General features: G+C 52.7%; 2 protein-coding genes across 2 annotated transcripts in view; one reads left to right on the forward strand and one right to left on the reverse strand.

Moving 5' to 3' along the window:
- Positions 1 to 2486, forward strand: part of FBXO47 (F-box protein 47) — a 9542-nt gene extending 7056 nt beyond the window's left edge. Inside the window, exons 7-10 of the mRNA XM_009325618.1 lie at positions 213 to 359; positions 978 to 1120; positions 1524 to 1683; positions 2368 to 2486. Of these exons, the coding sequence (XP_009323893.1) occupies positions 213 to 359; positions 978 to 1120; positions 1524 to 1683; positions 2368 to 2486 (569 nt within the window). The remainder of the gene's footprint in view (positions 1 to 212; positions 360 to 977; positions 1121 to 1523; positions 1684 to 2367) is intronic.
- A 9143-nt stretch (positions 2487 to 11629) lies between these two features.
- Positions 11630 to 12286, reverse strand: part of LASP1 (LIM and SH3 protein 1) — a 33782-nt gene continuing 33125 nt past the window's right edge. Inside the window, exons 7-8 of the mRNA XM_009325620.1 lie at positions 12166 to 12260; positions 11630 to 11817 (exon numbers count right to left, since the gene is read on the reverse strand). Of these exons, the coding sequence (XP_009323895.1) occupies positions 11644 to 11817; positions 12166 to 12260 (269 nt within the window). The 3' untranslated portion in view covers positions 11630 to 11643. The remainder of the gene's footprint in view (positions 11818 to 12165; positions 12261 to 12286) is intronic.

Consider the following 12286-nt stretch of genomic DNA (forward strand, 5'->3'; position numbering starts at 1 on the left):
GTTATCAGACCCGGGTTTCTTTAAATCGCCCTTTGATTCATGCTGCAACTACCACTGTCCCTACTAAAATGACAGATGGAAAAAAATCTCACCGTCACAAAGACTGAGTTGTGTTACCTGAATTCCCCTCCTCTGACTCTGCTGTAAGGCCCAGTTTAGCACCTTCCTTGTTTAAAAAAAAAAATTACTTTGTCACTTAATATATTGCTCAGGACATGTGGTTTGGCAGAAAATGATAGAAGGACCAACAGATGAGACCAGTCTGAAAGGTCTAGCAGATGCAATTAAACTGCTGTATGATACAGAAGCTAGAGAATGGACAGCAGATGATGTTATCAGTCTTGTGGATGAGCTGTCAGGTGTGTTTTTGCCTTTATCATTAATCCATAGGATTATATGCTCACGTCCTCCAAATCTGGCAATAAGTGTGTTTCAGACACAGAAGTGCCTTGGGAAACCGACTGCAATATTCCTTACAGTAGCCGTGGCGTAACTGGAAGAGCCATTACGCTTGGAAGCCAGGCAGTAGCTGGGTAGAGAGAGAGAAACCCAGCACTGCTTACAAATTCAGGCTGTCTTTCCCCGTTGTGAAATATTTTAAGAATCCATGCAGACCTTTAAAATTCAAGTCTTGTCTAGCCATTATTAAGGAAACGTTGTCCACGCTGTGTAACCTGAAGACGTAATGTTTGTTCAAGCCAAAATTCTGCTGAACAATGTTAACGGCTACACTGAAAGTCAGTTTTGGGTGAGATTATATCACAGAAGCTATCGTGAAGAGCTCTAACTGTGTTGCTGGTAGGAATTGCTTATATGACTTCCTTACTGCAATTGTATTCCAGAGGGTATCCCCTCACAAATTCAGGTTAGCTATCAAAGCCAACAATTCAAAAATTCACGTCTTCCAGAATAGTTTTTGTGGCACTCCTTTCTTTTTGTTCAAAGATCACTAAAATTCTCTCTATTTTGTTACAAAGTTGTTCCCCGGGAGTGGCTCATGGAGAACAATGCTCGGCTTCTTATTCTGAGTGGAAACAACATTTGCTTCACCTTCATGGCCAGTAAAGCTGTGAATGGAAGAGCCGTCGAGTTAGCCAGACTCATGGTCTTCCTGGCTTTGGTGAGTACTACTGAACAGAGCAGGTTCGGGCCTTTTGTCTCTTTACCCCCGGATTTGCTTTCCCAGGCTTGAAAGCTGTTTCCCCATCTACTCCTACAAACCAGGAGTAAGTCCAGCAAGAGGCTTGGTAGTCTTCCACCCTCTGGTCCCTCTCCAGCACATCTCTGCAAGGTGGCAAGCCTGTCCTTGAGGAGAAGTACCCCTAACAACGTTGCGAAGTTCCTCTCTTAGCATGCCAACAATGAGAACAAACTCTGTGTCCTCCTAACAAACCCTAACTTTCCAGGCCACGGCTGAAACCCATCCATTAGAATCAATAGTTAATTCTAAGATTTAATCTTGCCTTTTACAGCATCATACTCGTCATAAAAGGCATATTTCTAATATTTCCTGTGTATGTCAGGTCTGTGAGAAGGACCTGTACTGCATGGACTGGGCCGTAAAAATGATGCAGAAGGTCTGCAAAGTTTTCAGCACTCCAGGGGAGAGAAACAACTTCCTGCAGTGCGTGGAGAATGCCTTTGCTCACATGATCATGGACATGCTACAGGCGGTACTGTCGGGTAAGCCTGCGGGTCTGCGAGCCGGGACGAGCTCTTTAATCAGGAGCTAGCACCGAGTGAGACAACACAGCCAGCGTGGCATCACAGCCTGTCCCTCTGCCCTCCCTCACCAGGCAGAGCAATACTGGAGTGCCTGAAATTTTCTGATAACATAAAATAACAAATCAGATGTCGTAATCGGGAGACACATTTATTTTAACCAATCTCTCTTGTCTAAGACTTTCCTAGGGCCATGGATGGTGAAACCAACAGTCTTTTAAAATACGTCCCACCAGAGCATTAGGCCTGAGGTCCTCGCGGGCTGCGTCTGAGCACAGGCTCTGAGCAGCTGCCAGCCAGCCCGTTCAACTCAACAAGCTGCAGTTGCTCCCTGTCCACAGCTTGTCAGCCTTGATAAAACCTCAAGACTGATTATGATGGCAAGCTCAGTTAGGACACATTTTTGTCTTAACACACAATTGTTCTTGTCCATCTTTGGACAAGCTGGTGAAGGAATTTTGGAGAGAGGCTCCTGTGTTATTTCACAGCTGTCCTACCATCAGGTGCAGTAGCTGATGCCTCATAAATCTAAGCAGAGGCTGCTGATCAAGCCTCTGCTGAAAACACTGAATGAGTAAGATTTATCTTCAAAGAAGACATTTTGTTCCACTAATCATTTTAAAATGTTTCTCTTTGCCCTGGTAGGGGATCGCGATGAAGAGGACAGCAGCTTTTTGAATTTGTTTCACCTTGTAAATGCACAGGCAAACTTCCACAAAGAAATCCTGTACCTGACCATGAGAAGCAACAGCAATACCATTTGATGCTCTAAATTTTACAGACTCTTGCCATACTCCTGCTGGATTTTTTTATTTTTAAATGTTTGCAAGGCAGTGTCCAATTATTTCTTAAATTTCCATTCCAGTAAGAGCTGGAGTAGCTGCGGGAGAAGCTAGTGACAGACATGTCAGACCAGCTGAATGAGCTCATGGAACATATTCGGGGACCTCTAAGTGTTCGCAGCAGAGTTCTGTGTGTTTTGCTCCTCTGAGGCTGCGCTAAGACACACTGAGGAAGCAGGCTGGGGGCCTCTGGTTTGGGAACATAAACTGCATTCTTTTCCCACTGTGTATGTTTGCATACACAATAAAAATGACATGGTTTTCATATTTGATGTGCATACACAAATTGAAGAATGTTATCTTAGTTCAGAACCGAAAACATTTTCATCATTTAATTTTGTTTTCTCTTGGGAATCGGAGAAGAAAGAGACAGACATAATTAGAGAAGCACAGCTACATTTTTCCAGTTTGCCAGGGTCTCTCTCGCTCTTACATTCTGCGGCAGAAGTGCTCCATAGGTTGTACGTTCAGTTTTAGCAGAAAGAGGCGATGCCTGAAAGCAGTTTAACCGCTTTGATCAAGCAAGGCAATTTCCCCCCCCCAGACTACAGGTGCCTTGTAACCATCAAGCAGAAGAAACTTCAAATCCCTCTCCCTGCCCAGTGTAATAACTGAACTGTTAAAGTGTAGTTGCCTTTATAGGACTTAGCGAAGTTGAAGACACACGTTTAATGCACATAGGCTAAGATCACTGTTTCATTAAAGTATATAGATGTTTGCTACTTATAAAAGGTTTTGATTTTCTGCTATATTGCCTTCAAAACAAAAATATGTAATGCATAATAAAAAGCACTTACTTTACTGTGCGTTGCTTACAACATGGCTGTTTACTTCATATTATTAAATAGCCGCCTTCTCCACCTGAATCACTTTCCAAAGGTTTCAGTGTTTCTTCAGGACCAGATTTTAGCTGCAGGGACCCACGTTTAGCTTTGAAAGCCACTCTTCAGCTGCTGGAAACTGCTAAATGGTACCAATTTATCTCAGCTGCCCCCAGTTGATTTCATCAGTAATGAGCTGACAGCAGCTCTGTAATGATTTGCTTGGAAGTTTGCATGTTAAAAATTCTTGCGACATTTGTTGAATATACAATTACAGACGGGGTTTGACTACGTTAAGGAGCGGAGACGGGATATAAATTTGCAGCGTGCCAGTAGATGGCAGAGGTGAAACCTTCCCCGAGAGGAGTGTCTGCTGGCGATTGCTTCTGACATCCCTTTTTTCTCGCCGTTTGAAGGTTATATTTAGGAGCACGTGGCAATACTACAATTGTGCTGCAACAACGTATTATTCCTGAAGTAAGCAAAATGCAAGACTCTCTGTCTGAAATCCAGTCAGTGGACTGAATGCCTCCAGACTGATCACTAATGAACTCAAAATATGAGGGGAAAACAGACTTGCAGTGCGTACAGCGACAGGGAGATGCAGACAAGAAGCCACTGAGGTGGAATGCTACAGCCCAGATCGTTAGCCCTCCCTCCCTTTATAAGCGGGAATCGCTACCGACAGATGATCTCCGTAGATGGAATTCAGAGTGATGGAGTGGAGTCTTGAACCACCGCGTCTTCTCGGTCCATTGTATTTCTTGTGCGTAACGCTGCTTTGCCGTGCTGCGACACAAAGCACCACAGGGCTGGCGCAGGTTCTCTGCCAGAGCCTGTCTCGTCTCCCGGGACCGAGGACACAGCGGCAATAAATTAGGGCCCATCACAAGGGATGCCATTATGCGAGCGCAGCGATACAGGAAAAGTAAGTTCTTTGATTCACTGGCAGCAGTCGACAAAGATGAAATGTCAGCTCTGCCGGCACTAGCTCGCTCTCGCAGCAGATCCTCCAGGAATGCAGGTTTTATGCGGCTGCCAATTGTGAAATATTGATGGCATTATTAATTATTACTAACTGCTCTTTTTCTTACATACGCAATAGCTCAGCAAGTGTTTGGCGTTACTTTTCGCAGCGTTCATATGTACGCCAGTGTTTCCACCAGACGAGGATTTTCCTCCCCAAAGGCTCAAAGCTCAAACCCACCGAAGCGGTACTTCCCAAACCAGCATTGTTCGCACTGGAGAACGACACCAGCCTTGCAGCCTCGTTTGTCCAGTATCACTGTCTGATCGGCTCTCGCAATTAAACACCGCTGGGCTAATGGCGCCCGGGTGGGGAGCCCGCAGGCGGCACCGTGGGCCGGAGGAGCTGTGACCGTGATACTTGAGAAAATGGTGCTTTTTCTTCTGCTGCCAAATTTTTAACTGCTGCCCTGGGGAGTCGATAAAACCCTCCCAGGATGAGAAGCAAAATTCCCCCTGTGCCAGTGTAGCTCTTTTCGGAGCAGGGCTGCACCCTGACTGCAATCTGAGCTGCGGAGCACCGTATCCCACCTGCTAAAGAGCTATCCCTGTCCGCTGCGGCCATTTGTCTGTCTGCAAACACCTCTCCCGCCTGGCAGTTTCAATCCCTTTGCAGTCCTCAACTGCTGGGCTGGGTCGCTTCACCTTCCAGCGTGGAGCTGGCTGATTCGGGGCATGGAGGAAGGGATTGTTACGCATAGCTGGCGGGTTTGTAAGGCCCTCTGAGGGGAGAGGAGCGTTCGGAGTGGGAGAAAATTATTGTTCCTGGTTTCACACTCAGCTGAGTTTCCATTCCACGCATTCCTCGTTACTCACTCTCTCTTAATCACTGCAGATGTTGACATCAGATACAGACTCACGAAGCGGAGGTTATTGAGAACATGACTTATGCTTGAAGAAATTCCTCCCAGAATATTTCAAGTTTCTGACTTTCGACTATATTTGGTGGTGGAGCGAGGAGAAGCTTTTCCGCATCTCCAGGGCTCGGCGATGAGGGACCGCCCTGGGTAGCTCGGGCTGAGGCTGGTGCACTGGGAACACGCTTGGGAGCAAAGTCACCAACTTTGTGTTTCTCTCAGGAGTTTTACTAACAGGAAATTGCAGTGTCAAGTGTTCAGCTGGCAACACTAACCGCATCCAGCATTCCCAGACTCTGAAATCCCTCTTCTTTCTGTAAACACGGTCTTCTGAAACTCTTATCAACCAATTCCGGCGTACCCTGGCAGTGCCTGCACAGCCCCTACGCTCGCTGGAGCCTGTTCTCTCGCACCCACTCGGGTGATGGTGCCATGGTTAACTAATGGGGCATGAGCTGGTTTTCCCATTACAGATATTCCAGGTGTTTATTGCTTACTGAAAAAAAAAAAATATTCCTGGAAGAAACCAAGCATATGAAAATTTTGTCTTCTAGGAGGATGAAACTTTCAGTTTGAAAACAGCATTGCATGTGACTGACAGTGTGAGGGCAGGGATTGATGCAGGGCTTCATAAAAGGACAGGAAAAATTCTCCTGATGCCCCAAATACCTTCCCAGACCTCTCCAAGCTGGGAGAAATTAAGCTCTGACATGTTCTTTCCATCCCACAGAAATTTCCATCATATTAAAAATGTTCCTTTTTCTATGCTGAGATGAATTGAGACCTCCCGGAGCTTCCCTGGACGCCGGAGAGGGGACCTGAGTGAGGGTGAGCCACAGCTCAGCTGCTCAGGCACCCTCCAAGCTGGGGAGAGCCTGGCTCGGACCCCACAGCGCCTGGAGCAGCAGCAGCTCCTCATGCCAGGGCACACAGAGGTGTCTCAGCATGGTTTGCCAATATCTCGTCCTCCTCGGGGCTCGCAGGGTGCCCTGCATCTCTCCCGTGGAAACGGGGTTTGCTCCCGGAGCCGTGTGTACCCCCAGTCAATGCACTGGGATGCGTTTCGGCAGTCAACACCAGCAGACGTGTTCACTCTCCCGTGTCATTCCTCTTTATTTCATTTCCTTGAACATTTTTCATTAAAAATATAAGTGCTTTTCTAAAATTAAACCCAAATGACCGACCACGGAAGCGCTCATCCCAAGGGACTAAGCCACACGGGGGGGGCAGGACCCTTCGCATCCCCCCGGCACGTGCGTCACCAGGAACAACCCCCGTCTTGGCAGCGGGATGTCACCTCGCAGCCCTCTCCCCTGCCACCCCATTTCCCTCCTTCGCCCCGCTCGGCCGTGCCTGCTCAGCCCCCTCTGCAGCGCCGGCACCGATTCTGCGTGGGTCCTTGCTCCACCTTGGGCAGCCCTTTGCTCACAGAGGGTTAACGCTTTTCCAGAAGGCTCCGAGGGAGACGGACCAGGCGGCGGCTGCGGAAGAGAAAGGAGATGCTTGTCTGAGCTGGGCCTGAGAGCTGCGGGAGACCCGGAGATGGTGACGGGTGGGAATGGCAGCGTGTGCGAGCACAGGCAGCGGCAGCAGCACCCCTTCGCCCTGCCTGGGGTGCAGAGGTGCTGGGTCTCCCCCCTTTGCCTCCTTTAAAATGATGCAACCGGGATCACTTCTTGCTTCTCCCCTGAGCTGTTTTATTTCTCTCCCTCATGGGAACAAAAGCCACAAGTTTGTGCTGCGGAGAGCAGCTTTTCCAAAGGGGAAGGGGCTGATAAACCCAGCAGGGAGAAACCAGCAGCCGCACAATAGCCGGTGCACGTTTCAGCGGGCGAGATGGCCTGATTTATAAAACAAACCCTGGTGCCCTCCTTCCAGCCCTGAGCAGGAAACAGCTGCGCTGGTGCTGTCAGCTCGGCTGCCTCGGCCGGGCAGAGGGAGCAGCAGCCAAAGACAACAGCATTGAAAACAAAACTATCCCCTCTCCCCCCCTCCACAGACACGTTTCTTCCCAGAAATTAAAGCCTGGTGGGACGAGGAGCCGCCGGCTCACCTGGATGATGCTTTGATTGCAAGGCTGATGCTGAGCTGCATCTTCCCCAGCATCGCTCTAGAGCATGTAAATGATGTAGGAGAGGATCACCAGGCCGATGATGGCAAAAAACATCAGGATGAAAATATCCAGCATGGTGAGCGAGGAGCCGGTGGGGCAGGAGCTGCCAGGCTCCCCGTGGCGTGGAAAGGGGATGCTCGGCAGAGAGCCCCCGCTTCGCTCGCCAGCCCCCGCCGGAGCACGGCTCGCTCTGCTCAGGGTGGAGAGATGATGCCGGAGCTGACGGAGCTGCCTTCCAGCATGCTGGCAGAAAATAAAGGGATAAACACCGGCGGTCAGATGGGGCTTCAGCCTCGCATGGGCGGAGGAGCGCTCGCTCAGCCCAGACCTGCGAGCAGGGCTCCCGGGGGGCACCGTCTGCCTGCGGGAGCGTTGCTTTGCCCCTGCTTTTTCCTACCCAAACTGCTGCCCAGTTTATGGGGGTGCTTAACGTGATGCAACCCCCCGTTTGCAGCTGGGAAAGGGCCCATCCGACCGGGAAAACAGCAAAAATGAGCTTTGGACATTGCAAAGCCGTGTTGATCAGCCGGGACCGCTCTGAACTCTCACCTTTCGGACTCTGGTACTCCTGGGGTACTGCAGCATCCTCTGCTTTCAGTGTCACGCCACCTGCTTCAGTACAGTTTAAAGCAATACAGTCTTAAGTGAGCAGCAGTAGCCATGGAGCCTTTCTATTTTAGTATCTTTGGCTAGTGCTGTTGATGCAAATAACGTCCTTCTCCACACACCTTCAAGATTTTCTTTTCCCACTGCTAAACACTGTAGTTGTTGAAAATCCCACCTTAAGAGGCTGTAGTGGCCAAGCTAAGCCGTCGCCAGCTGCTCTCTGAGCATGAGGGCTGGCTGGGGGTTGGAGGACCCGGCTGTCGCAGGGCCACGTTCCCAGAGAGGTCGGGCAAAGCCGGGACCTGGTGCCCGTGCTGCGCTGCCCACAGCAAAGGCTGACCATTTCCCTGGGTGGGTCCGGTCTCCGGAGCAGCCACCAGCACACCTGAACCCCAGCAGATCCCAGACCCACGTTGTAACCGGCGTTTGGCCTCTGACAGCAAGACCCCAAAGCAGGTCAGCAAGCGGGGAGGCATCGCCTGCGCCCCGCTCTCTGCGAGGGTTTCTCCAACCTGGCTCATGGCTGAATTTCGAGGCTGATTTCCTGGGGATCCGTGGTACCCAGCAGCCGCAGCACATCGGCCGGACACGCTGCAGCAGGGCTCCGAACGCCTCAAGCGCGCCCCTTGGCTTCAAGCCATGCCAAAAGCAAGGGACGAGCCAAGAAGCTGCATCCCAGGTCGGCTCCCAGGGATGCCGGCGTTTCCCACTCCCAGGGGAGCTGGGCAGAGATGAGGACCCCGGCTCCGGCAGCCTCCCCCAGCCCTGAAGATCCCCACCGTGTCCCAAGGGAGCAGGAAAATGGCCAGAAAAGCAACCGCAATCAAAGCCAGCACAATCGGCAGGTAAAAATTATATTTTTATTTTTAATTCGAGTAAACCGGGAAGAGAATCGGTTGGTTTGTTCCATTCGATGGTTCGGTTAAAAAGGCCAAATAGTTTTTTATTGGTGGGTGCTCAACCCGACGGGAAGGAGTATACAAGGACAAACCCCAATCAAGCGACGGATCCGGAAGAAAACACGTTCTAAGCTCAGCACTGAGACGCAACCAGGGAAGCTGGGATGGACGAGATCTATTTTACACGTGATGAGAAGCAATTTAGCTTTTAATTTTTTTTTTTTACTATTTTATTTATTTATTTATTTTAAATACAGGTTTAGGTGCTTTTTCAGCTATGAAAAAAGGCAAAAAAGTGCATAAGTTGAGAGAAAAGGCAGAAATCAAGCAGTAAGAGATTTGTTTCCCATGGCAGGGGAGAAGGGGCAGGGCGTGGGAGGGGAGAATTAGGACAATGGTTTCAAGGTAGCATTAAAAAAAGGTTTGTATACGAAAACGTAATTGCCTGTGTTATTTGGTCCATTAAAAAACAGTTTATTCACATTGATACTCCCCCCCATTCCCAGACAAGAACGTGATTAAGAAGAGGATTAGCAAGGAGACGTGGACTCCCCCCCTGCCCAGCTGCCCCCTCTCCCCTGCTCTTGTGCTCGCTTGTTTTAGCACCAACCGGGATTCCCATCCCGTAAAGCCCATCCCGGCTGCTTCTGGGGTCCCGGTTTCACCCCGAGGGGATGACGGTGCCACGAGTCCCCGTCCCTCTCCCTGCTCCCATTGCAGCTGGCTGGGGAACGAGCCAGGAGCAAACCGCTCCCCTCTCCCCGGCTCACGTCTTCCCGGCGGGTCTCTGCCCTGCCACGACCCCGCTCCCCACCAGAACAGCATTTGCTCCAGCAGCCCCCCCCTCCCGTCACCCCAACCCCGCCGGTCACCCCAACCCCGGCACCGTCCACGAACCAGCCCTGCAGCCCCGTGTGCTTTGAGAAAGGGGACTACAAGTGCAAGGCGGTGGGATTCTCTCTCCCCTCTGCGAGACTGTCCCCAAGGACGTGTCCCCAAGGACGCGTCCCCCAAGACAGCCAAGGAATGTCTCAACTCAGCCACTTTGGTCCCTAGATTCCCTCTTTTCCTTTGGGAATAGCAAAGGTGGCAGCTTCCTCTTGGAAGCATCCTGGCCCCGCGGTGCAGCGCATCCAAAGCCCCGAGCAGCCCGGCAAGGGGACGGTCTCCTCTGGCTGCCCGGTCTCCATGGTCCAGGCTGAGCCGGGGCTGTGAGTGGGCACGGGGCAGCGGGAGCACCGGAGGCAGTGCACAGGCATCACCACTGCCCCGATGCTCGGCTTCTCTGACCCGGGAGAAAAGCATCCTGCTCCTGCCCTCCCCGCACAGGCTTCCAGTTATACCTGCCCCTGTCCCGCTCCACGACCTTCGGAGCCCAAAAGAGAAGGGGACAGGGACGTGCTTTGAGATTTTGGTCCGTGATGTGATCCCAAGTCAGTGGTGGCCCCAAAAGTTACCACCGCTGGGGACCAACGGGAGGTGCAGGGTGGCTCGGGGTGCCAAACCCTGGTCTCTGCCACTCAAGACCGAGCTACTGGAGGGGACAGTCACCCAGGACAGGCCCCAGCGTGGTGGCAGAGGGGGAGGATCTTTCACACGTGGCTCAGAAGAGGCACAGGGATGGGGGCTGATCCTGCCGGCTCCCCAGACCATCTACACAGCGGGTGAAGGGCTCAGGAGGGTCCCAAAAGCCCTGCAGCAGCAAGAGAAAAGCGGGAAGATTCTGAGTGAATCTGGGGAGCGACCGCTGCTAAGAGAGGAAGGGCTGCCCCGGTCCACGGGGTCCAGGGGACCCCCAGACCCTGGCCCAAAAAGAGAAAGCCGGAGCTGCAGGGGGGACGTGAGGGCTTGGTGTCACAGTGCTCCCCTCCAGCGCAGAGGAGCGGGGAGCCCGGCCCATCTCCAGCCCTCGAGTGGGAGCACCAGCCTCCAGGCGAAGCAAGGCTGCGGCTACTCCTTTACCTGTGCCAGCACAGCCCCGGCTCGGCCCCGGAGGGATCAGGGAGGCAGAACAAAGCAGCCAGAGCCCGAGGCAGAAGCAGCAAGAGCCGCTTGCAGGGCTGTCCAGAGCAGCCGCTCTGAAACCCAAGGAGAAAGAAAGATTTTGTTTAAGGATTTTAACTGCAAATGTTTTTCTGTTCTGAGGACTGAAGGGAGCAAAGACTGAATGGAAACACTGCACGGAGGAGCCGGGAGAAACAACAGCACAAGCCCAGAGCGGTGCAGGGTGGAGCTGCCAGCCCATCCCTCCCGTCAGCCCAGGGCAGCCCTCGGGACGAGCATCCCTCATCTCCTCCACGCGGACATTGCTGCTCCTCTGCCCGTCCCCACCAGAGGGGGTGGAATATGGTCCTAACAGATGGTCTCCTCCTCCCTTTACCGGGTCCCAGCAACTCTGGCTGCTTCTCTCAGCCAGGGAATGCCAGAGCGCCTGGGAGGGCTAGAGAGGAGGGAGACCGAAGGAGAAGGAAAGCTGCGGCAGTTTGCTCTCTAGAGCCCCCAACATCCCTTGCAGACAGTCCCTCAGTCCCGACAGAGCTAGAAGAAAGCTAAGTTGGCAAGAGAAACCGGAGGCGGCTGCAGAAACACAGAGTAACCGAGATGTCAGGACACGGCTCCGGCAGGCGACGGCAGAGCACATGGGATAAGGGATGCTGGGGCAGAGAGAGAGACGTACACACACACACACGCACACACGGGGGCCGGCGTGGGCTGGGGGCTCGGCTGTCAGCCATGCACCCCGTCCCCTCCCGCGGCTCAGATGGCCTCCACATAGTTGGCGGGGAGCATGCCCGTGTCGCCCGTGCGCTCCACCGTGCCGTACATCCATCCGTCATCGATCTGCTGCACGTTGATGATGGTGTCGCCGTCCTGGAAGGAGACCTCATCTTCGTCAGCCGCGTTGTAATCGTAGACGGCACGGAAACGCTTCTATGGGGAGAGAGAGGTCAGCGGGCATGGACCCTGCCCGTGCCCTGCCCCAGACGGGCAGAGCTGCCACCCGCAAGGGGGGTCCCGGGGCAAGGAGCCCCGCCGAGCCCCACAAAAGAGCCAGATCCAGGAGGTTTTCACCCGACACAGGGATGCTGGTGCCAGCGATAGCTGTGGCAAGCAGAAACCAGGCACCCAGCATTACACCCACCAGCCCCTTCAAAACTGCTCTTCCCCTGCATGGTCTGCAGGAGTGGGGAGCAAGCAGAGCAAACCCTAGCCCCCGGGGGGTGGAAACCGGGGGGCTGGTGTTGGGGTGGGTGCTGTGAGCCCTTGGGCTGTACTCACCCCCCCTCCAGAAGGAGCGTTGCGCTGTGTAGAGGCTGGTGCTGCGGGCTCCTTGTAGCCGTAGGACTGAGACGACGGCTGCTGCTGCTGGGAGGCTGGGGGGGGGGGGGGGGGGGCCGGT

The sequence above is a fragment of the Pygoscelis adeliae genome, unplaced genomic scaffold (genome assembly GCF_000699105.1).
Source record: "Pygoscelis adeliae isolate BGI_AS28 unplaced genomic scaffold, ASM69910v1 Scaffold706, whole genome shotgun sequence".
Lineage (NCBI taxonomy): Eukaryota > Metazoa > Chordata > Aves > Sphenisciformes > Spheniscidae > Pygoscelis > Pygoscelis adeliae.